The sequence below is a fragment of the Cotesia typhae genome, unplaced genomic scaffold, assembly GCF_013202065.1.
Source record: "Cotesia typhae breed Kobodo isofemale line unplaced genomic scaffold, CoteBio_Ctyphae contig_123, whole genome shotgun sequence".
NCBI classification, from domain to species: Eukaryota; Metazoa; Arthropoda; class Insecta; order Hymenoptera; family Braconidae; genus Cotesia; species Cotesia typhae.
Window position 1 is genome coordinate 3541349 of NW_027423715.1, and position 21688 is coordinate 3563036.

General features: G+C 33.6%; 4 protein-coding genes across 5 annotated transcripts in view; 2 read left to right on the forward strand and 2 right to left on the reverse strand.

Moving 5' to 3' along the window:
• The first annotated feature begins 1213 nt into the window (after positions 1-1213).
• Positions 1214-6158, forward strand: Eaat1 (Excitatory amino acid transporter 1). Its single transcript, XM_074254883.1, has 10 exons — positions 1214-1390; positions 2859-3125; positions 3274-3466; positions 3643-3685; positions 3887-3926; positions 4115-4301; positions 4638-4871; positions 4999-5190; positions 5617-5751; positions 5810-6158. The coding sequence occupies exons 2-10, from the start codon at positions 2870-2872 to the stop codon at positions 5958-5960; spliced, it is 1431 nt and encodes a 476-aa protein (XP_074110984.1). The 5' UTR covers positions 1214-1390; positions 2859-2869; the 3' UTR covers positions 5961-6158.
• A 1111-nt stretch (positions 6159-7269) lies between these two features.
• Positions 7270-8471, reverse strand: Vps25 (vacuolar protein sorting 25). Its single transcript, XM_074254907.1, has 4 exons — positions 8313-8471; positions 8091-8236; positions 7510-7728; positions 7270-7419 (listed from the first exon to the last, which is right to left on the reverse strand). The coding sequence occupies exons 1-4, from the start codon at positions 8360-8362 to the stop codon at positions 7307-7309; spliced, it is 528 nt and encodes a 175-aa protein (XP_074111008.1). The 5' UTR covers positions 8363-8471; the 3' UTR covers positions 7270-7306.
• On the forward strand, positions 8398-10236 carry LOC141535100 (NEDD8-conjugating enzyme UBE2F). 2 transcript variants are annotated; one of them, XM_074254894.1, is made up of 5 exons: positions 8398-8533; positions 8673-8848; positions 9149-9310; positions 9402-9563; positions 9623-10236. In XM_074254894.1, the coding sequence occupies exons 2-5, from the start codon at positions 8747-8749 to the stop codon at positions 9737-9739; spliced, it is 543 nt and encodes a 180-aa protein (XP_074110995.1). In that variant the 5' UTR covers positions 8398-8533; positions 8673-8746; the 3' UTR covers positions 9740-10236. The 2 variants fall into 2 exon arrangements, with proteins under 2 accessions (XP_074110995.1, XP_074111000.1); XM_074254899.1 differs by having other exon boundaries at positions 8486-8594.
• Positions 10237-10244: 8 nt separating this feature from the next.
• Positions 10245-21688, reverse strand: part of Obsc (Obscurin) — a 28135-nt gene continuing 16691 nt past the window's right edge. The window contains exons 17-30 of the mRNA XM_074254872.1: positions 21041-21620; positions 20767-20802; positions 20301-20405; positions 18841-19995; positions 18054-18456; positions 17795-17978; positions 17384-17684; positions 16730-17308; positions 15425-16613; positions 15057-15358; positions 12881-14947; positions 10873-12808; positions 10446-10771; positions 10245-10321 (exon numbers count right to left, since the gene is read on the reverse strand). Of these exons, the coding sequence (XP_074110973.1) occupies positions 10519-10771; positions 10873-12808; positions 12881-14947; positions 15057-15358; positions 15425-16613; positions 16730-17308; positions 17384-17684; positions 17795-17978; positions 18054-18456; positions 18841-19995; positions 20301-20405; positions 20767-20802; positions 21041-21620 (9090 nt within the window). The 3' untranslated portion in view covers positions 10245-10321; positions 10446-10518. The remainder of the gene's footprint in view (positions 10322-10445; positions 10772-10872; positions 12809-12880; positions 14948-15056; positions 15359-15424; positions 16614-16729; positions 17309-17383; positions 17685-17794; positions 17979-18053; positions 18457-18840; positions 19996-20300; positions 20406-20766; positions 20803-21040; positions 21621-21688) is intronic.

Genomic DNA, 21688 nt, shown 5'->3' on the forward strand with positions numbered 1-21688 from the left:
AATATACATTACATATCACTTTATTACCATATTTATTTATTTACATTAATCTAAAATAAATTTCGTAATAGATTCTGAAGTTAAAACAAGTTTAATCCCCGAGTAGGTGTACGGAGTACTAACAAAGCACGTTTTCTTCTTCAGGACAAAGAAAATCTTGAATTAAGTAGAAAAAATTTTAAAGTAATTAATTTTTCTTCTTTCAAGTAAATTTTACTTGAAAGAAGACAATAAAACTTTTTTAAATTGTTTTTTTTTTTAGTTTAAAAATTTTTCTCTTGATTCAAATAAATTTTTTTTTTGCGCGCTTTTTTTTGAAATACTTTACCGCGCATTTGTAAAACTTACAATTAATAAATCTTACTTAGCATTATCATTATTAGTTTTGTGTAATAACTAATCATTAAATAATTCATTGAGGAAATATTAACATACACGAGTGTGGAATATTTATGCAAGCTACAATTGATTGCGTAACGAGATAACGCGTTTTTTTTTTGTCAGCAAGCGCTTTGAGTAATTAAACCGTTTATTTAAATAATAGTAATTGTAATTATTATTTTATTTTATTTTCATTGTCGAGGACAAAATTAAAACGCCCATATTCGTCCCACGAATGTGTGTTGTTTTTTTTATTTTTTTATTAGATTGTGAGAATATAAAGACGGAAAGAAATAAGAAGAGCAGGAAGTGGAGACAAAAAACCAGATAAAAAATTACCAGTGACCTCGATTTGAGTTTTTGGACCCTCATTTAAGGACCTAATTATTTTTGTTACGCAAGTCTTTATAAATTTTCTTTCTTTCAGATTAATATGTTAATTTACAGATAAATAGATCGAGTCTTGCGTAAAAAATAAATTTTATTGATCCATAAAAGCGCAAATTGATTTTAATTCAGAAAAACAATCACTGACGTTGTTAAATATTTAAATAAGACTTTTTGTTTTGATTTTTTGGAAATCCCGAGAGTGTTATGCACGCTGAAGAAAGGAGAGACCATTGATAATTAACATATATGTGTATCTTTTAATGGGATTGTGTAAGTTTATGTTTACTCTCACTTTCAGAGATATTTATGCTCATGTGTAAGTACTTGTGCGTTAAATGTGTTCGACTCCCTTCTTTGTAAATTTTTCAATGTGCCAGTTTCCCCGTCGAACACACACATGTTGCTTCCACGCGACCACGGATCAAGAATTCCGCGAGTCAACTCGCTGACTCTCAATCAGTCTAGCACCAGCAGCAACAGTGATCGCGTGTGCACATTCACTTAAGGAATTAATTTTAAATATTTTACAATTTTAAGATTAATTTTTTAATAAAAACGCTCTTTGGTTTAAATTGAGCGCCAAGAGATTCTTAAGTGATTTTTATTTTATTCGTGACTGGTAAGTGATAAAAAATATTTTTATGCTGTGTTTACAATTTTATTTAACTGTTTAAAAAATATCAAAGTGTTTTTTTTTTTTTTTTTTTTTTTTTACTTACTCTGCAGTTTTAATAACAAAAATTGCAACTAGAGTTTTGTTTTCTCTTTATTTTTTAAAATATTTCTTCCTGAAATTTTATTTAATATAAAAATTAATTTAGCATACATTTAATAATTTTAAAAATTTTATAATAAATAAATTATGGCAAAAAAAATTGACAAGTAGAAATTTAAAAAAATAAAAATGCAATTTTTTAAAAATTATTTTTCGCGACAAATAAAATAAAAAAATTGTTAAGTTACTGCTAACTTAATTGTCATTTTTATTATTTATTACAGCCGTAAAAATATTTTTATTTAATCAGCACCTGCGTAATCGACAATGCAAATTGCATATATTAAATTTTGGATGCAATTCGATTCGCATTGTCTGCCAAATATATTATTTCATAATTTATAAGCATCGATTATTGTTATTATCAGTATTTATAAATATACACAAACAAATATATCTACAATAATTTGTTTAAAAAAATAATTTAAATTTAAATCCTTAAATTATTGCTTTAAAAATGGGAAACTCTAATCTAATTTCTTCAGTAGATATTTATAATTGTTATAGGTTTATTTTCCACATTTTGACCGTCAACTAAATTTATTTAACTATTTAAATACACTATTAAAGAGTGCTGAGTTAGTTTTAAAAATAATAATATTTAAAACGAGCTGTTTGTCTGAGCGTACTCGCACCAGTACCGTTAGGAATTTATTTCAAATCGGCAATGCTTACCATCCTCAATAATATCATCAATTATCATATTCATCAACCGATTTGTTTATTTATAATTATATTTGTCTGTATAAATATAAGCAGTGTTTATTATATTAACAACAGTTAAGTTATTATTAATAATATTTTCAAGATAAAAATATTTATTTATTGCTAATTAGTGTTATCTTCTCAAAGGAAATAATTATTTTATTTTAACCTTTGATCGCTGTTAAATATCTTTTTATTAAAATTGATCTTTAATTTTTAAATAATTGATTATTTTTTTATCAAAAAATTATCAAAATTGGCCTAGTTTAAAAAGTTTTTTAAATAATTATGACACTAAAAATTAAAGAAATTAAAAAAAATTTCTAAATTTCTTATTTTTTCACATTTTTGTTTGTTAAAAAAATTCTTAACATTATCAAATATCTATTAAATTAATTTTCATAAAAATTAGCAGTTACTTGACTATTTTTTAAATTTATTTAGAAAAAAAATTTTTCCTAAAAAACAATTTTAAAAAAATTGTATTTTGAATTTCTTAAAATTTTTTCCCGCCATTTTTTTTTTTTTTGCAATAATTTATTTGTTACAAAATTTTTTAAATTACTAAATATCTGCTAAGTAAATTTTCACACAAAAAAAATTTCAGATTAACAAAAAATGGCGAGGCCGAAGAGATGGAAAAGTTGCATGTCGGAAAATTTGCTGACAATGCTGACAGTTTTGGGAGTATTATCAGGAGTCGCACTTGGATTTATACTAAGAGCTTCAAAATCAACAGCATGGTCAAAGCGTGATATCATGTACGTTAACTTCGTTGGTGATATTTTCTTGAGGATGCTCAAGGCACTTATATTGCCTCTTATCGTTGGAAGTATCATCACCGCTATTGGAAGCCTGGACCTCAGCTTATCTGGTACCACCTTGGATTTTATCTAGCTATAAATACAAATATTTATCAATTATGTAACATTTTTTCTTCTCTAATGGAAAAAAATGTATTTAAAATTTTATCAAACTGATAAAGATCATTCAAGTGTTTTTAATTATTTAATCTCTTACAGGAAGAATTGGTATGAGATCGATCTACTATTATGCGACAACCACGGTCACTGCTGTAATATTGGGAATAATCCTTGTGCTGTCAATTCGTCCTGGAGTTGTTAGTACAGAAGGTGGAGTGTTTGTCGCCAATCCTGGTGATTACAAACCCCCGAGAAATATTACTACAACTGATACTCTTCTAGATTTAGTTAGGTAAAATATTTATTTAAATTAGTATCTGAAGGAAAGAAGAAATAAAATTTCATACCTTAATTTATTGCTTTAATTTTTTTTTTTTACTAAATAAGCAAGATTTCTTGTTGAAAAAAATTTTTTTTTATTTCTTCACTCTCAATTTTAAATAATAAATAATTAAATTTATTTTACAGAAATATTTTCCCGTCAAACTTGGTCCAAGCATGTCTAAAACACGTAAGTAAAAAAAAACAAAATAATTTAAAGATAAATTTGAATTGAGATCATTGATAATTTCGGATTCTATAGAAAAACAAAAAAAACCTATCAGTAAACAGTATTTATATTTATTCTTTGATATATGCTTATCGCACGTGCTTACGGAATGATATATATTTCTATTAAAAAACTAACAGCGATTATCAATTACTGTTTCAGTATCAGACCAAGCTGGTAATGCCCAAAAATATTACTGGAGGTAATAATAAAGAGTATAATTATTTACCTAACTCTTAAATTAATTTACTGCTAACACAGTAATCTTCTTTAATTAATCAAGGTCAAGGAAATAGTTATGATAAGATATAAATAAATATTCAATGAAAAGATCATCAAGTTTCTTGCAATTGATAATTGTTATTTATTTATTTTTTTTTTTTTTCTTAGTTAATAGTATGTACGACTGGAATATTGACCATGAGTACCACGACGGTACCAACACACTTGGTCTTGTCATATTTGGAATTATTTTGGGTATCACTATCGGAAAAATGGGGGACGCTGGTAAGCCGCTTTTGGACTTCTTCACCTCGCTTTCTGACGCAATGATGATAATAACCAATTGGGTAATTTGGTACGTCGTCAGATTTACTGCAAATAAAAAAATTTATGAAAATTATTTTTTAATTATTTAACAAAAAAATTATTTTTAAAAAATTGCATTTTTTATTTTTTTTTAATTTCTAAATCTCAATTTTTTTTTTTGCCATAATTTATTTGTTACAAATATTATTAAATATCTGCCAAATTAATTTTCATCAAATCTTTATAATTCTTTTTATTAAAAATAGAATTTTGTAAAAAAGTATAAATGCAATTTTTTAAAAATATTTTTTAGTTATAATTTTATTAATGAAAAAAAAAAAAAAATTAAATTAATAAATTAATTAATCTAAAAAAATTCTTTTAGGCTTTCTCCTCTTGGAGTGACATTTTTGGTGGCCTCCAAGCTTCTTGAAATCAACGACTTCGGCGTAGTGGTGGGCACTCTGGGGTGGTACTTTATGACAGTCCTGCTGGGGCTGTTCATCCACGGCTTCGGTACCCTGTCAGTGATCTACTTCGTATGCACACGCGAATTGCCATTCAAATCCATAAGTCAAATGGGTCAAGTAGCTGTTACGGCTTTCGGAACAGCATCGAGGTACAACGACCTTTTTATTAAAAAATAAAAATAATTCTTACTTTTAATTCTTCGAATTATTATTATTATTATTATTTTTTTTTTTTTTTTTTTACAATAAAATTTATTGGTCAACAAACTTTAACAGTTCCGCAACTCTTCCTATCACGCTTCAGTGTCTGGATAAGATGGGCCTGGATCCGAGAATCACTAGGTTCGTCGTCCCCATCGGAGCTACTATTAACATGGATGGTACTGCGTTGTATGAAGCCGTCGCAGCTATTTTCATTGCACAACTCCGGGGGATTGAAATGTCCTTGAGTAAAGTCATAGGTGTTAGGTAAGTCCAAATTTTTTAAATTGTGGCTAAAATATTGGTCCTATAAAAAAATTTTTCAGAAAAAATTTTTAGGAAATTTAATTTTCTACAAAAAATGTTTCTTATGATTTAAAAAAAAAAAACCAATATTTTCGCTGTAATTCCAAAATTAAAATTCACTATAAAAAATTCAAATTTTTTGGTAATTATGGAAATTTTGAAACTTATTAAATTACGGTGAAATCATTGATCCTAAAAAAAAATCATAAGAAACATTTTTTTTACAAAATTAAATTTTGAACAATTTTTGTCTCAAAAAAAATTTTTATCGGACCAATATTTAAGTCACAATATCAAAAATTTGAATCATTAATCGCGAATGATATTTTTAATTTACGGTAAAAAATACTTACTGTAAAAAAGACCAATTAATTAAATTAATTTCAGTGTGACTGCGACAGCAGCAAGTATAGGAGCTGCTGGAATTCCTCAAGCTGGCCTAGTGACAATGGTGATGGTGCTTGATACCGTGGGTCTACCTCCAGAAGACGTCTCGCTGATTATTGCCGTCGATTGGCTTCTGTAAGTCTTATTAAATATTTAATCGTATTCAATTTAATTATTTTATTCTATTTATTAGGGACCGATTCAGGACAACGATAAACGTGGTCTGTGATGCGCTGGGTGCGTGTATTATTGAAAAGATGAGCCGAGGTGAACTGGACGCCACCAATGCTAGACAGCAAGAAGAAGCAGTCGAGCTTACGCAGCTTAGCAAAACCGAGGCTTGAATTTTATTATTGAAGAATATATTTTAATATTCTTATCCGTGAGGATATTCCTGCAAGATACTTACAAGTGTCTTCTTGTTAATTTTATTATAACATAAAATTAATGAGTTTAAATACTAAATACTCATTTATCTTGCCATAATTTTTATACAATTAATTCTCGAGTTTATTATAAATCCTGGAATTTAAAGATCTTGATATGGAATTTTATTTGTTTAATTAATCAGACAATGAGTACTTGAAGTACTTAACATTGATTTACGTCTTTAAATCTTCAACTGCCATTAATATTCATACTAGTAACCTTGCAGTCACTGTGTGACTGCTGTGACTTGTGTGAACTATAAATAAATAAAATTGTGCTTTGTTAAATTGCACTGTACTTTCTTAAATATTGACATTTTTTTAAGATCTAAGCTCATCCCGATGTTACACTCATCAAGAGCTTTCATTTGAGTACCCACATGTATTTTTTATATATTTTTCATATATACATATAATATATATAAATATGTAAAATATATGAAAAATTGATGTGGGTACTCAAATGAAAGCTCTTGAAGAGTGTAACATCGGGATGAATTTATATTTTTAAAAATATCAATATTTCACAAGATACAACAAGGTCATTCCTCAATTATGTATCTAGAGATAGAGAATTTTCGAATGCAGCCTAAATACTTATCATTATAAATTGACTATTGGTGAGAATGATATGAAACTGGCCACAAAATTTTGCTAATTCTCTTAATAATATAGATTATCAAGCTCGTAGAAATTTATTTTTAATCATTTAGTCGTTTTAATAATCAAATTTATAAAATCTTTGGGCTATTGTATTAATTAATATTTAATTAAAAAAAAAAAAAAAAATGTATAAAAGCCCAAAGTCTGTTGAATTAATTAATAACCACCAAAGAACGTCATGGGATTAAATAAATTCTTAAAACAATTGTACATACGATACAATATTACCTAGTGATTAGGTAACTGATGTCAGGTGATTATCAATAAGATTTTTAAACTTAATTAATACTTAATTCAGCTGATAAAAAGTATTCCATTGGCGATTTTTGATTTCAATATAAAATATAATATATTTTATTTTGTACATTTAATTTTTAATCGGTGCTTTTTTTTTTTTTTTTTTTTTTTTTTTTATAATTTACTAATTACTTACTTTTAAATTAATATATCATAAAGCTGATTAAAGGTGCTAATATTTTTATTTCGTACTGTTTTAATTGTATGATATACATACTATAATAAATATTGTTTTTTATGTGTTAATAATATATGTATACGAAAATTGTAAAATAAAAACGATTTATTGACTTTTAAAATTTTTAGAAAAATTTAACACCCTGATTCTCATCAAACATTATTAACTCAGCTTTACCTTGAGCTTCTAGAGTTCTTAGCGACCTTATTAGAACTTCTGTATCAATTCCATAGAATTCTGTAATTTATGAAAAACAAATTAGTCATAATTTATAATTAATTTAAATTTATTTAAAATTATTAGTAATATTATTCTGATTATTTTTACCTTGGTCAACGGTATTCTCTCCTTGAGTTAATTCAAATAGTGTGCAAACACTATTTATAAATCCGTTTTCCTGGGCCCAGTTGTAAACAATGTTACCCCATTCCTCCAAGGTATGCCAGTGGATTAACCATCTTTGCTTTGTTTTATCTAAAGGTGTAGCATTACCTGATTTTTGTAAACTTTCTAGGATCAGCTGTACAACTTCTGCTGACAACTTTCCTGTAAATAAAAAATTTTTATTGCTAGCAAAAACTTTTTAAAAATTATTAAATAAATAAATTATTAAAAAAAATTCGAAGTATTAATTTTTAATAATAATGGACATTAAAATTAGCAGTTTTGAATATTTTTTAATTTTTTTGTCACAAATAGACAATTAACTTTAATGTCATAATTTTACAAAAATTATTTTTAAAAAAATTCTACATATAAAAATAAAAAAATTATTATTGATTTTTTTTTTTTTTTTTATTGTAATTAATTTTTTATAAAATCTAAACTATTGACAGTTATCAGCTGACTTCAGATCATTACTAAAATTGAACGACTTATGAATAAATAATTAAATAAATAATAAATACTTTGAATTGCTGGATTGTTAAATAATGGGCTAGTGTTAATTTCTCTGACGTCCAAAATTGATTGTTTTGTTGATTGGTAATAATTTAAAACAAGACTTGTCCATGCTGATAATTGTTTCTCTTTTGTTTCAGCATGCGGTTGTAATCTGTCAATAAACAAATAAATAATATAAATGATTTAATAAATAAATATTTTATTATTAAATTAAAAAAGTAACTTACGTAAAAAAAGGTGGAAAACTATATTGCCAAGGCCACTCAATTTCAGACATTATTTTTATTTAATTACAAAAATTTTTAACTTGTTTGTTTATCATCAACACTAATAAAATAATAAAACGACGCATGCGCACTCTATTGTTGTGTTAAGAAAGCCTGAAACTTGTTGGTGGGGGAAACTCATTTGTATTATTATTTTTAACGGAAAAATAACTTTTTTGGGGGTAAGTACTGTATAAATAAAAATAATTACATTTGTAAAATAATTAAAATAATTTTTTAAAGGTATATTTTTAAATTTAAATATTTATTTAGTGAATTTACTCCAAATATTTATTTAGAAATAATTTAAACTTGTTTCAGTAATTTTTAAGAGAGGTTAATGAGCTCTTGGAAAAATAACAATTAAATTTTATAGAAATAAAATAATTAAAAAAATGATAACATTGAAAGGAAAATTAAAAAAAGATGGAGAAATGTCAAAGTCGAAAGATTTTAATAAACGTATTTCTGTCCGGGATAAATTGTTAGTTAAAGAGGTAAGTTTGTGTTTATATTTATTGCAATTGTTAAGCTAAAAAATGAATGACATTAAAGTTAGCAGTCACTTACAAATTAAAAAAATTTTTTTAATAAATAGATTTATTCCAAAAAATTGCTTTTTTTATTTTTTAAAATTTGTACATGTCAATTTTTTGTCATAATTTAGTTATTAAAAAAAATTTTTTTAATTGTGAAGTGACAGCTAAATTTAATGTAATTGTAATTATTTTTAGTGTCCAAGTGTAAATAAATAAATAAATAAATAAATTTAATTTTAATTTTAATTTATTTTTAAGGTCCAAGAAATGGAGCAAACTTTACCGAATACTTGTCAAGTGACATTTAATGATCCTAATCGCCTCCATGAATTTATTATCACGATCGTACCTGATGAAGGATACTGGATGGGTGGTAAATTTTATTTCCAAGTTCATATACCCGAAGAATATAACATGACGGTATTTTTTTTAATTTATAATTTATAATTAATACAAATGATCAAATTATTAAGTTAATATCTAAATAACAGAATCTTTAATTTAATTACAGCCGCCATTAGTTAAATGTTTAACAAAACTCTGGCATCCAAATATAAATCTCGACGGGGAAGTCTGCTTGTCAATTTTAAGACAAAGTAGCATTGATGGTATGGGTTGGGCGCCAACTAGAAAACTCAAAGATGTTGTGTGGGGCTTGAATTCGTTATTTACTGTAAGTACTTAAATTATTATTTTTTTTTAATTGATTTTTTATCGGATAATTTAATTTAGGACCTCCTGAACTTTGATGATCCACTGAACAAAGATGCTGCAGATTTATTTTTAAATGATAAAGAATCGTTTCGCAACAAAGCTCATGAGTACGTAATTCAGTACGCCAAGAGATGATTCGAATAACCTTTCCATCTAATTATGATAAGTAATAAATACTGTATGTAATATTAAATAATCTTTTACTCTTGTACATTTTTTAATCGCGAATAGAAATATGGTCTTCGTAATATTTAAATTAAATTAATATTATTTTTCCAATTAAAAAATGAAACTAGATTTTTGAAACAATTTTTTTTTTTTTTGCTAGTCTTCAAAAATAATTTTTATTTTTTTTATTTCTTTTTCTAAATAAGTAATAGAAAAATGAGAAAAAAATTTTTGTGAATATGTTTAATAAAAATTTTGATGAATAAAACGAATAAATTTTTTTTTTTAATTTATTTAATTGCAAATTAACAATTTTTTTCTTATTTATTAATATCTAACTACGAAACAGCCAATAATAATAATAATAATAATAATAATATTTATAATTATGATAATAATTTTTCAAATTTATAATACTTGATAAATTAAAGTATTAAAAAAAAAAAAAAAAAAAAAAAAATAAAGTCAACTAAAAATAACAAATTTAACAGACTTTTGTCCATCAAATGACTTTTTTAAATTTCATGATATTTAAGTAAAATAATGTATTATATATATATATATATATATATATATATATATATATATATATATATATATATATATATATATATATATATATATATATATATATATATATATATATATATATATATATATATATATATATATATATATATATATATAATTAATCAATAATAGTAATAATAAAATAAATAACGTTAATGTTATAAAAATCACATAAATTATTGAATATTATCAATAGATGTGATTAACTCGTCTTCTGTGCTGTATGATCTGTTCAACTGGCGAATGTTGCCGAAAGCCATCATCAGGTTTTCACTTTTCGTAGCAACCTTAGCTTTTTCTTCATGGTACTCTTCGTTGTAAGTTTTCAATCTGCTACCTGGGAATATTGCACGTTCCCGTTTTCTGATCATAAATTCCGTGGGTAATAACCATCTGTGTTCATGACATTCTTCGGCCGTGGGTCTTTTGCTAAAGGAATTAAAATTTTTTATTTTGTTAAATTGCACTGTTAATTGTTCACAAGATATAATAGATAAGGTCATTATATAATTAAAAAAAAAAATTATTACCTAGGTGTTCTCTTAAACAGTAACATAAGGAATCTCGTGGCTTCTTGACTAATTTCCTTGAATAAATATTCAAACCTGTACCTGACAAATGAAATATTCTGTATGGTTTCATGATCATCATTGCCTTTGAACGGAGATCTTCCAGAAAGAAGCACATAGGTAAGAACAGCGACACCCCAGATGTCAGCCTGGGGATAAGTCAGCTCCTCATTGAGTACTTCAGGAGCCCTGTACTCCAGGAGTCCCAAATTTTGAGGTACCTCAGTGCCAAGCTTAGAAACTTTGTGCGTAGAGCCAAAGTCGACTAACTTAATGTGCGCGGACCTGAGAGAGGCCATGACAACATTGTTAGGCTGTATGTCCAAGTGCGCGAATCCGCGCCAATGTAAGTATTGCAAAGCGTCCAGGACTTCAGTGATAATTGTAGCAACACAGTTTTCCGAATATTCAGGCCTGCTGGCCAAGTAAGTCAACACATCCGAGCCCTGTAATTTTTCCATGATAAAAACGGCGACCGGAGAGCCAGCTGCCCAGTAAGCCACGTCCAGCAGAGCTATTCTCTCGTGTCTAAGCGATCTCAGGACCTGGAACTCTTCACCAACTAATTCCTTCCTCTCCGGACTAGCATCTAGAATCTTAGCAACCACCATCTTGTCAGTTTCTTTCTCAGCTCCTTTGACGATTATTGAAAACTGTCCACGGAAGACTTCTGAAATAAAAGTATAGCGTCCAGTAAATTGGGCATCAATCATCCACTCAATAGGTTCATCTTCCACGTCGTAGTTAATCTTGGGCTTGTCTTCGTCAGTGACGATTTCATGCCCTGACTCAGTCAAGTACTGTAGGTGCTTCATTGCGCGGCTTATCGGAACTTTCTGGGCTCCTTCAGGCTTGGTTTGGACCAAATTAGTCTCGAAACCGTGCTCACTCCAGCCGATGCGATTCCTCGCGGCCAGACGGAAGTGGTAGCTAGTGTTCGGCTGCAAGTCCTTCACCAAGTAAAATTCATGGTCAATATTACTGGCAACATCAATCCAGTCGACAGAATCTCCAGCTTTATATTGCAAATTGTAGCAGAGAACCTCCGAGTTTCCGTCGTACTTCGGCGGCTGCCAGCGCAGCAGAACCTCCGTGTCAGACACGTTGCAGACTTCAGGAGCTTGAGGTATGCTTGGTTCAGTAGCTAGAACAATGCGAGTCCTTGCAACAGTCTGCCCGACATTATTCCTAGCTACAACCTTGTAAATTCCGATGTCTTGCTCCCTCGCGGGGCTGAAACTCAAGATAGATCTGCCGTCAGTGTCCTCGATTATAGCGATGCGCTTGCCTTCCTGGATCACCAGGTCATTCTTGAACCACTGGACCGCGGGCTTGGGGTTGCCGACCGCCAGACAGGTCAGCTGCGCGCATTTTCCGCACTGGATCTTCAAAATTTGCGGCTTTTCGCGGAAAAACGGCAAGTGTCCGCCTTTTTTGGTCTCCATCATAGCTTCAGCTTCGGCGTAAGAGTCCAGCCTGGTTCCTAGTTCGTGTTTCAAGCGTCTCATGGTGTAGCAATCAGCAGCGCCGTAATTGTTGATCCTCGCTTTACGCTCGTCATCAATCTCCTCGTCCATCACATCGGTGAATTTCCTCCGCTCGCGGATTATCGGAGTTCTCCAATCGTAGCCGTCATCATCGAAGACTCTTGCAAAGGCTGATCCGCGGTTGTGAGCAACTTTCATGTACTCCCTGAGCCGCACAGGAAAATCTGTGTCGCGCAATTGTAGGAGATATGTATCAGGACCGTTTTGATAGTGGCTCTCATTTTTAATCAGACCTATCTCGGTGTCAATTGGCACGCGGGAAGGAATTTTATTTTCCCAGGTCTGGGGTTCGCGCTTCTCGCGCTTGGGAGTTGCAGGTCTCTCCTCTGGCTCTGGAGTGTACCGGTGACCTGGTGATAAGAATTTATAATGCTTGTAAATTAAAATAAAATTAATTGAAAAAAAAAAATATTTTTTTTTACCTGGTGGGTAAACCATCCTTGAGGGATGTTCAAAAGCACTGCTAAGTTTCCTTTTGCGGTACCACGTGCGACAGGAAGCATTGCTGTACCAATCTCTGTACAAGGTGTAATAATTCTTTAGATTCTCCGAGGGAATTTTATACGGCTCAGCAGGAATCCTGTCGGTCATATTCAACCAGGGGTGTCTCAGAGCCGCAGTTACATCTAAACGCTCATCAACTTGATAAACCAGGAGCTTGCGAATAAAATCCCGAGCTTCTATAGAAATATGCTGCCACCACCGCTCGTCAAAGTCCCAAACTCCGTTCTTTATTTTAGTCAGCGTTTCTCTGTCATTAGCACCGCGGAACGGAGAAATTCCAGACAAGAGGATGTGAGTGATAATCCCCAGAGACCACATATCCGCAGCATAAGTGACTCCTTCATTATTAACAACCTCCGGAGCAACATACTCCGGCATTCCGTAGACGAGTGTCATCAACCGGTTGTAAGAAATTCTTCTCGCGAGACCAAAGTCTGATATTTTTAAACTGTCACCTCCCGGGTGAGAGATCAGCAAATCCCCGAGGGTGAGACTCAAGTGAGCCCAGCTCTCGTTGTGCATGTACTCCAGACCTTCTAGGATTTGTCGGATATAATGAGCTATGTCGTACTCGCTGTAGAAGGGATTGCGAGTCAGAGTGTCCACCAGTTCCCCTCCGGCGCCGAGTTCCATGATTAGATTGAAGGACCCGTCGGTTTCGTAGGCGTCGTGGAGCCGGATGAGTCTGCGGTGGTTCAGGTGGTTCATTGCGTACATCTCGCCGAGCATGATGGGCTTCAGCTCTCCTCTGCCGTGCATCAACTTCGCCGCGTAATTGCGTCCAGTGGATCTCTCCACCGCGTGATAGGTGACTCCTTGAGTTCCACGGCCCAGTTCATCACCAAGGTCGTAGAACTCGTCGAAGGGTTTGCTCTTGGATCTGACATCAGAGCTGCGGGTATAGGTGCGGTACCCGTACTCGTGCTCGTTCTCCTCAATGTGGATCATCACCGAGCAGGAGACGGAGCCGGCTACGTTCCTGGCGCTGATGGAGTAGAGACCCTCGTCCTTAATTATCGCGTCGTTTATCGTCAGGACTGAAGTGTCCGGCTCGAAGAAGTCGATCTTAATGCGCGCAGTCGGCGCCAGGGGCTTCCAATCCTTGTACCACTTGAGTTCCGGGAACGGAACGCCGGTCACGCGGGCTTGGATGTGTCCGTTGCGTCGCAGCATTATGTAAGACTCTTCCGGGCGCTGGATGAACGTCGGGTACTCGGCTATCTCCAGCCTGACGCGTTGCCGCGCTTCTCCGTGCTCGTTGATCGCCACGGCTTCGTAGAGACCGACGTCTCGCTCCAGCATCTTGTTGATGAACAGCGTCGCTTGGCCGTTGCGGGTGTAGCTTTGGTCGTAGCGGCCCCCGGACTCGATCAGCTCGTTATTGAAGTAATAGCTCATCTTGGGCTTCGGATAGCCGTAGACAAACCAAAACAGGTTGCAGTTGTGGTTCTTCACGCCGTACTGGGTGTCGTGCTCTTGTCGCAGGAACTTTGGAATCTGCGCGTATCCGTCGTGAGGCGGCCGCTCGATGTCAAAGTCCTTGGGGAAGTAAGGAGAGGTCTCAGGGCGGAAGTCGATCCCTGGAGGAAGATACGGGTGGAACTTGGGCGGGTCTGGAAGCAATTTAGACCTGTATGTTTGAGCGAAGGGTGAAGGGTCGCTGATTCCGTATTTGTTCTCCACCCGGATGCGGAATTTGTAGTCCCGGAAAGGCTCCAGGTTTCTGATGTCGCAGACACAGCTGCGGATTCCGGAACGCGCTGTGAACCAATCGCCGTCTGGGAGCTCACACATTTCTACTAGGTATGTTACTGGAACTCGAGGTCCGATCGGGATTGATGGTTTCCAAGAGAGCGTCAGGTGGCGGTCCATCATTCGGCTGATTATTGGACGGTCTGCTAGAGGCAACGGGATTCCTGATTTACGGTACTTGTCGAATTCTGAATATTGATCTGCTAAAGGCTTTTTTGTACGCGGCTCCAAGGCTGGAAAGATAGTTTAATGGTCAGTTTTTATTACAGTCGAATTTATTTATTAAAAAATGATCAAATGTCTCTCAATTTATTGCTAATTATATTTTAAAAAATTACTTACTGTCATAACGCATTTCAGCATGACAAGTGTCTTCCCCATGAGGATTAATAATTCTAAGACTGTATTTTCCTACATCATGTTCATCGACATTGTAAATAGTCAACCGCAAAAGCCCGCTTCCTTCTTCATCCATCCTTATACGATCAGTGGGCCACAATCTTTCATCATTGCGGTACCACTCGAAACTGGGGTCAGGTATTCCTGTAGCGCACGCTGTAAACTTGGCAGTCATTCCTTTGTAGACTTCGCAGTCTCCAATTCTCTTCAAGAATGACGGAGGTTCTACTTTTTGTTGCTTATCTCTAAATAAATAAATAAATAAATAAATAAATAAATAAATAAATAAAAAATTAATTAAATTAACTTACATTCTATCAGCAACAGTAAGCGCAGCTTCACAAGCAGCATCACCATCTTTATTAACAGCGCGACATTTGTATTTTCCAGCGTCTGAAGGATTGCAATCCTTGATGAACAAGGAGCAAGCGTCGCCATCGCGTTTTACGACATATTTATCAGAGTCTTTGGGAAGCGGCTTGTCATTGAAGTACCAGGATATATCAGGTCTGGGTATTCCGGTGATCCTGGCGGCGAATTTCGCGTCATTGCCGGGGACTTGCTGCAAGTCGGTGAACTTCTGGGTGAAGTTAGGCCGCTGGAATATCTTGCGAATGGTAGCAATGGCGCTGGAGGTGTCTTCGCCGGAAGGATTCACCAGCCGGCAGCGATAAACCCCAGCATCTTTGGCAGTAGTCGGGTTAATTGTCACTCCGACCTTTTTACCGTCGCAAGTCATCATGATGCGCTCGGATGGCTCGACAGGCTCGCCGTCCTTGGTCCAGAAGACGTCGGGCATCGGATTACCGGCGAAGGAGGCGCTGAAAGCCAAAGGTTCGCCTTCTTCGATGCTGGAGTCTCTGAGGGGCCCCACGAAGCTCGGTCTCTCCTCAGGAGCATCGGCCTTCGACTTGCTGCTGACGTTTAGGATTCCTTTGCACTCTTCTTCGCCTACGGTGTTCAGCGCTGCGACTCCATACTCTCCGGCGTCGTCGACGGTCACCTTGTCGATCAAAAGAGCCTGAGTGCCGTCGGGCTGCGAAACTATTTTTATGTGCGTCCCATCGGGAACTATTTCAATGCCATTGTAAGTCCAAGCGACCAATGGTGGAGGCTTGCCGAGAATCTTCACCTCCATCTTCGCTGGGAAGCCTTCGACTACTGTCATAGGTTGCAAAGTCGACAAGAACTCGGGTTTCTTCTCTTTGGCTTCAACTGTCACTGCTGCTTTGCCTGTTACCTCGCCTAATTTATTTTTCACGACCAGAGAGTAAGTTCCCGCGTGTTCAGGCTTTACTTTATCGATTGAGATGCCCATCAGACCGTTTGGCTCGTTGATAAATTCAATGTCGGGGCATTGACGGACGGGAAGACCGTCTTTGAACCATTGGACTTCAGGGCTGGGGAATGCTACTACTTGCGCTTCAAGTTTTAATGGTTGTCCTACTGTTACTGTTGTGTCTTCAAGTGATTTTGAGAATGAAGGCTTGCGTGGTGTTGCTGTAATTAATTTTAATTAAATTATTATTATTATTATTGTTAGTGTGGGACTTAAAAAATTCTATAATAATAATTTATATTAATAATATCTATATAATAATAATAAATATACTTACGTTTAACAGCAGCTGCGCACTGAGAAGTACTTTCTCCAATTTTATTTTTAGCAAAAATTTTATAAGCACCACTATCAGTCGGCTTGCATTTTTCAATAGTAAGTCTAGTGGACCCATTAGGCTGGGTTTCAATTTTAACATGATCATCAGATTCAATAACTTCGCCATCCTTGAACCAGGTGACCTTCGGGAAGGGACTGCCGTCAACGTCGACATTGAGCACCAACGGAGCTCCTTCCTCGACTTGCAATGATCGTGGAAGCAGTTCAGCAAACGTGGGTGGTATACGGATCATCGACACAGTAGCATGAGACTTGGCTTTTCCAGCGCGATTCTCTGCTACACATGTCAGCTCTCCCTCGTCCACCTCCTGGAAGTTCTCTATCCTCAGTGTGCTGTACACATGCCCGTCAATTTTAGTCGTTATAATATGACGTTCATCGGCAATTATCTCGTCGCCGTTCAGCTGCCATTGGATCTTTGGTCTTGCGATTCCTTTAGCTTCAATCTTGAACTCTATCGGCGCCTCGTGACGTACTGAGCCGTTTGTTATTTCTAGTATGAATTCTGGTGGTTCAGCTATTAAATAAATAATTAAATAAAATTAATAAATTAATTATATAACTAAATTAAATAAATAAATAAATTTATTACTGTAAGGAACTAATGTTGACTCAGCAGTATCTTCTCCCAAATAATTTTTAGCCGTCAGTTTATAAGGACCCGCGTCGTCATATTCAACGCATTTTAATATCAAGTAGTACTTCATGTCTCGGAAATTATCTTCCTGCGCAAAGCGAACCTCATCATCTAAAATAACTCCATCTTTTTCCCAAGTTAGCTCAGCTTTGGGATTTGACTTTATTATTACTTCCCATTTGCATAATTCTTCCACCGCTGCGACCAATTCTTTGAATTCAAGAATTGTTGGTGGTACCAAAAGCTCCAGACGCGACTAAAAAATTAATTTCAATTGTAAAATTCTTCTGTAAGGTAAGAGGCTGGTACATGAGAAGCTACTGGGGCTTTAACCTTATTTAATAAAAAAATAAATAAAATTCTTACACTTGAACTGTCATCTCCCCACTTATTTTCAGCGCGCAGCGTGTACTTTCCAACATCTTCTAGAAGACAATCATTTACAGTGAGAGTATAGGTACACTCTGTAAGAGAATCCTCAACTTTTTTATTCGTACGTTCCATTTTATACTTTTTGTCTTTTGGAGAAATATCTTCTCCTTCGTGAGACCTAAAAATAATTAATTATTAAAAATATTTATATTTATTGAGGAAAAAAAAAAAAAAAAAAAAAAAAATAAATTACCAGACAATGTCAGGAATAGGATCAGCAGTAAGTTTACACTCGAAAGTACCAGCTCCATTTCTCTCAGCGTCGACGTCTTTCAAGGGTTCAATGAACCTGGGCTTGCGGAGCTCACTCTCCGGAGCTACTTCAATGCACGCGTCAATGCTGGCGGTGCCTAATTTGTTGGTGAGCACCAATTGGTACAAAGCGGTTTCATTTTCAGTGATTTTAGTGAAGTTGAGAGAATACTTCTCTCCGACTTGTCCTGGCTTGGCTTTGTCCGAAGACTTCAAGGGTTCGCCGTCTTTGAACCACTTTGCGTCAGGACGAGGCAGTCCTTTTCCGTGAACCGTGAATGTTACCGCCTGTGTCGCAAAAACTGTGCAGTCCTCAAAGTTTGAGCTTTCTATCGTCGGCGCCGCTGTTTTTGATCAATTTTAATTGTATTAATTTTCAGAATAAAATAATTCAAAAAAATATATAGATAATATATCAAAAAGCTTAATTTTTTTAATAATAAAATAATTTTCATACTTAGTATTACCTCGGGGAGAAAGAAGAAATGCCTGATAGAAGAGTAGGTGTAGAAGTGGTGTGTACACATGCAAGCCGAGCATTTTATTAAGCACGAAAGGATAACAAATAATTATATAAATAAAATAAATGATAGTACGCAATAATGGATGATTATAAATAAAATAAATAGTTTACTTTACCAAGCAGAAGTATTTAAATCAAATAAAAAAAAGCTATTATAAATAAAATTTTTATTAAAAAATAAATCAGTATCAAAAAAACTTCTCACCTTCATGCCCGTTAGCTTCAATTTTATCTTTTTTATCAGCTTCTTTGTCTAAAATTTCTTCGAGAACGCTTCTTTGTCGCTTGATGCGATCAAAAAGCTCACGAGTTTTGTCATCCAGATCATCATCATCATCATCATCATCATCATCGTCGTAGTTGCCATTAACGATTGAATTGGACCTCTGCGAGCTTTGTCTGGACAAACAAACGCTCTCCGGTTTTGATTCTAAAGAATTAACGCGACTTATTCTAGAATTCTGCCGAGAAAGTTTGTCTACTGGAGGCTCTGGAGTCTCCGTTTCTTTCGCATAAACTTTCTTCTCTTCAATAGATTCAAGTCTTTCGAGAGTAGAGCTTCTTCTTATAATTTTATTCTCCGTAACTTCTGGAGTCTGAGGAGTCTCTCCATTATTAACAACCGCTTTCTTCTCCTCCAAAGACTCCAGCCGCTGGAATTTAGAATTTTGCTTCGATAATTTGCTTTGTTTTACCTCCGGAGTCTGAGGAGCTTCCAAATCTTTGATTATAATTTTTTTCTCAATACTTTCGACTCTTTCTAGCTTTGAACTCTGTCTGGAAAGTTTACTTTCTCCCAGCTCAGCGTTCTGCAGTCGGCCATTTTGTAAAATAACTTCTTGCTTATCTTCAACCTCTGAAGAATTAAATCTCTCCATTTTAGAAGACTGTCTCGATAATTTACCAGCTTTGAGAGATTTTTCTTCTTTAACATCTTGAATTTCTCCGTTGTGTCCATTTTCGACGTAACACTCTTCAATAATCGTCTCTTTGTACCTTAAAGCGTGATTCGCTCCATATTCTTCAATTATTTTTTCCTCCACATGCTTTGAATTTTCGTGCTCACCATTTATTTTAACCTCATACTGACAATTTACCTCATCAGTGCTGACATCTCTTGAGAGCGCTTTAAAAGAATCATCGTCAGACACCGAAACAATGGACACTCCGCGTTTGATTTTTTTCTTATCATCCCTTTCTTCTTTCTCAAAAAATTCTTCAACAATTCCATTCGAATTAGAATTTTCCTTCAGCGTGAAACAATACGAAGGAATTTCTTCTATTTGCATCTCGGTATTCAGCTCCTGACACTCGACCTTGGTAGTCTTCATCTTGCTGATGGTGTGACACTCGTCTGGACCTACGGGGACTGAAAAATCACTACCCGTTCTACTGGGAGTCCCCCAAGACTCTTAATTATCCTTAAAATTAAGCTCACACCAAATACTTTAATTACTTAATTAAAAGAATTAAACTTTTTAATTACTTTTTTTTTTTACTCGAGATGAAATTGAAGCATAGATGAAGATTATTAATCGGCTATTAAAAGCTATTGCATGTATTTTATCTCAAGTGTAAATTTGTTTTGTAATTTTACAATTATCTCTTATTTAATATTATTAATAATTAATTATGTTAATTGGTATTGTGTAATGTCAACGTTACCTGTCATCATAGCTTCATGCTCGGTTGTTGATTCTACGGAAATAGTTATCGTATCTCCGTCTTTTCCGTTAACTAATTTTGTTTTAGTTATTTTCTCCATTTTACCTGAATTTTTTTTTCAACAATACTAAATTAAGCGGCTAATTACAGGCAAATCTTCATTATTTATCGCGAAAAAATTTATAAATTTACACACTGATAGAAGGATTTATTAACTATTGATAATTTAATTTATTTGAAGGCAATTATTCAATTTATTAAATTTTAATAAATATTTATTATCTGTTAATAAATATTTATTAAATCTTATGACGTTAAAAAATCATTTATTAACAGTTAATAAAGATGATTAAATTAAATAAATAAATCCTTTTATCAGTGCAATGAAAAAAATTAGTTAAAGTTCTTCTCAAAATTTAAGTAACAATTTTTTTTTTTTAATAAAATAATTTATTAAAATAAATACCTTCTGGACCTTCAGGTTCTTCTATTTCTTCTTTAGCTATAAAAGAACATAAAATTGTAAATTAATTAATTTACAATTAAAAATTAATTACTCGGGTGAACAAACTGTTAGTGAAAAAAATAGAAGGGAATTTTTTAGTGATAAAAAAAATTTTAGTCATAAATTTTTTACTTACTTAGTAGCTGAAGCAATTGGTTAACGTGAGCGTAAGCATATTACTAATTAAAAAATAAGATTAATAATTAATTATTAAATAAATAAAAAAAAATCTTACTTAGAACAATGATTTTGCTTTTAGATGAAACGAATCCCATCTCATTGGTCGCTCTAACTTCGTAGGTGCCCGCATCGGATCCTTTGAGCAAGTTGACAGTTAGATCATAGTTCTCTTGTCGCTTGCTATCGCGGGTGATGATAATCCTCGCGTCAGCTGAGACTTCTTTTCCATCTTTGTACCACTTGACATCAGGAGCTGGAGTACCTGCGACCTGAACTTGCAATTTCAGAGTCGTTCCCTCATTAAGTTTCTGGTCGGCTAATTTTTTCAACAACTTCGGTCTGCAGTAGACAGTCAGAGCTGCGCTGCTTTCCTTTTTACCATACTGGTTCTTGAGTTTGCAAGTATAGCGGCCCGAGTGTTCGGTTTTTACATCGGTTATCTTCAGGGTGTGTATATCACCTTCCTGAGATTTTGAAAACTCGGTTTTTTCTTCTGTTATCTCCATATCATTAATGAACCACTGGAGTGTCGGTCGCGGGAATCCGGCGACTTCTACGGAAATGTTGACTTCTGAGTCACCTTCTCGGGCGACCACGTCCACCATTTCTTGCTTGAACCTTGGCGCAGATCGAACCTAAAAAACATGATACTAGCTAGTTAGCTGTCAATTTTCAATTTTAAAAATTTTTATAACAAATAAAA

Coding starts and splice junctions, on each gene's coding strand:
- Eaat1 (XM_074254883.1), top strand. CDS start 2,870: ATGGCGAGGCCGAAGAGATGGAAAAGTTGCATGTCGGAAAATTTGCTG. Junction 4,302..4,637: donor ATAACCAATTGGGTAATTTG/GTACGTCGTCAG, acceptor AAATTCTTTTAG/GCTTTCTCCTCTTGGAGTGA. Junction 5,752..5,809: donor ATTGCCGTCGATTGGCTTCT/GTAAGTCTTATT, acceptor TCTATTTATTAG/GGACCGATTCAGGACAACGA.
- Vps25 (XM_074254907.1), bottom strand. CDS start 8,362: ATGTCTGAAATTGAGTGGCCTTGGCAATATAGTTTTCCACCTTTTTTT. Junction 8,237..8,312: donor AGTTTTCCACCTTTTTTTAC/GTAAGTTACTTT, acceptor GTTTATTGACAG/ATTACAACCGCATGCTGAAA. Junction 7,729..8,090: donor TAACAATCCAGCAATTCAAA/GTATTTATTATT, acceptor TTTTATTTACAG/GAAAGTTGTCAGCAGAAGTT.
- LOC141535100 (XM_074254894.1), top strand. CDS start 8,747: ATGATAACATTGAAAGGAAAATTAAAAAAAGATGGAGAAATGTCAAAG. Junction 8,849..9,148: donor ATAAATTGTTAGTTAAAGAG/GTAAGTTTGTGT, acceptor TTTATTTTTAAG/GTCCAAGAAATGGAGCAAAC. Junction 9,564..9,622: donor GCTTGAATTCGTTATTTACT/GTAAGTACTTAA, acceptor AATTTAATTTAG/GACCTCCTGAACTTTGATGA.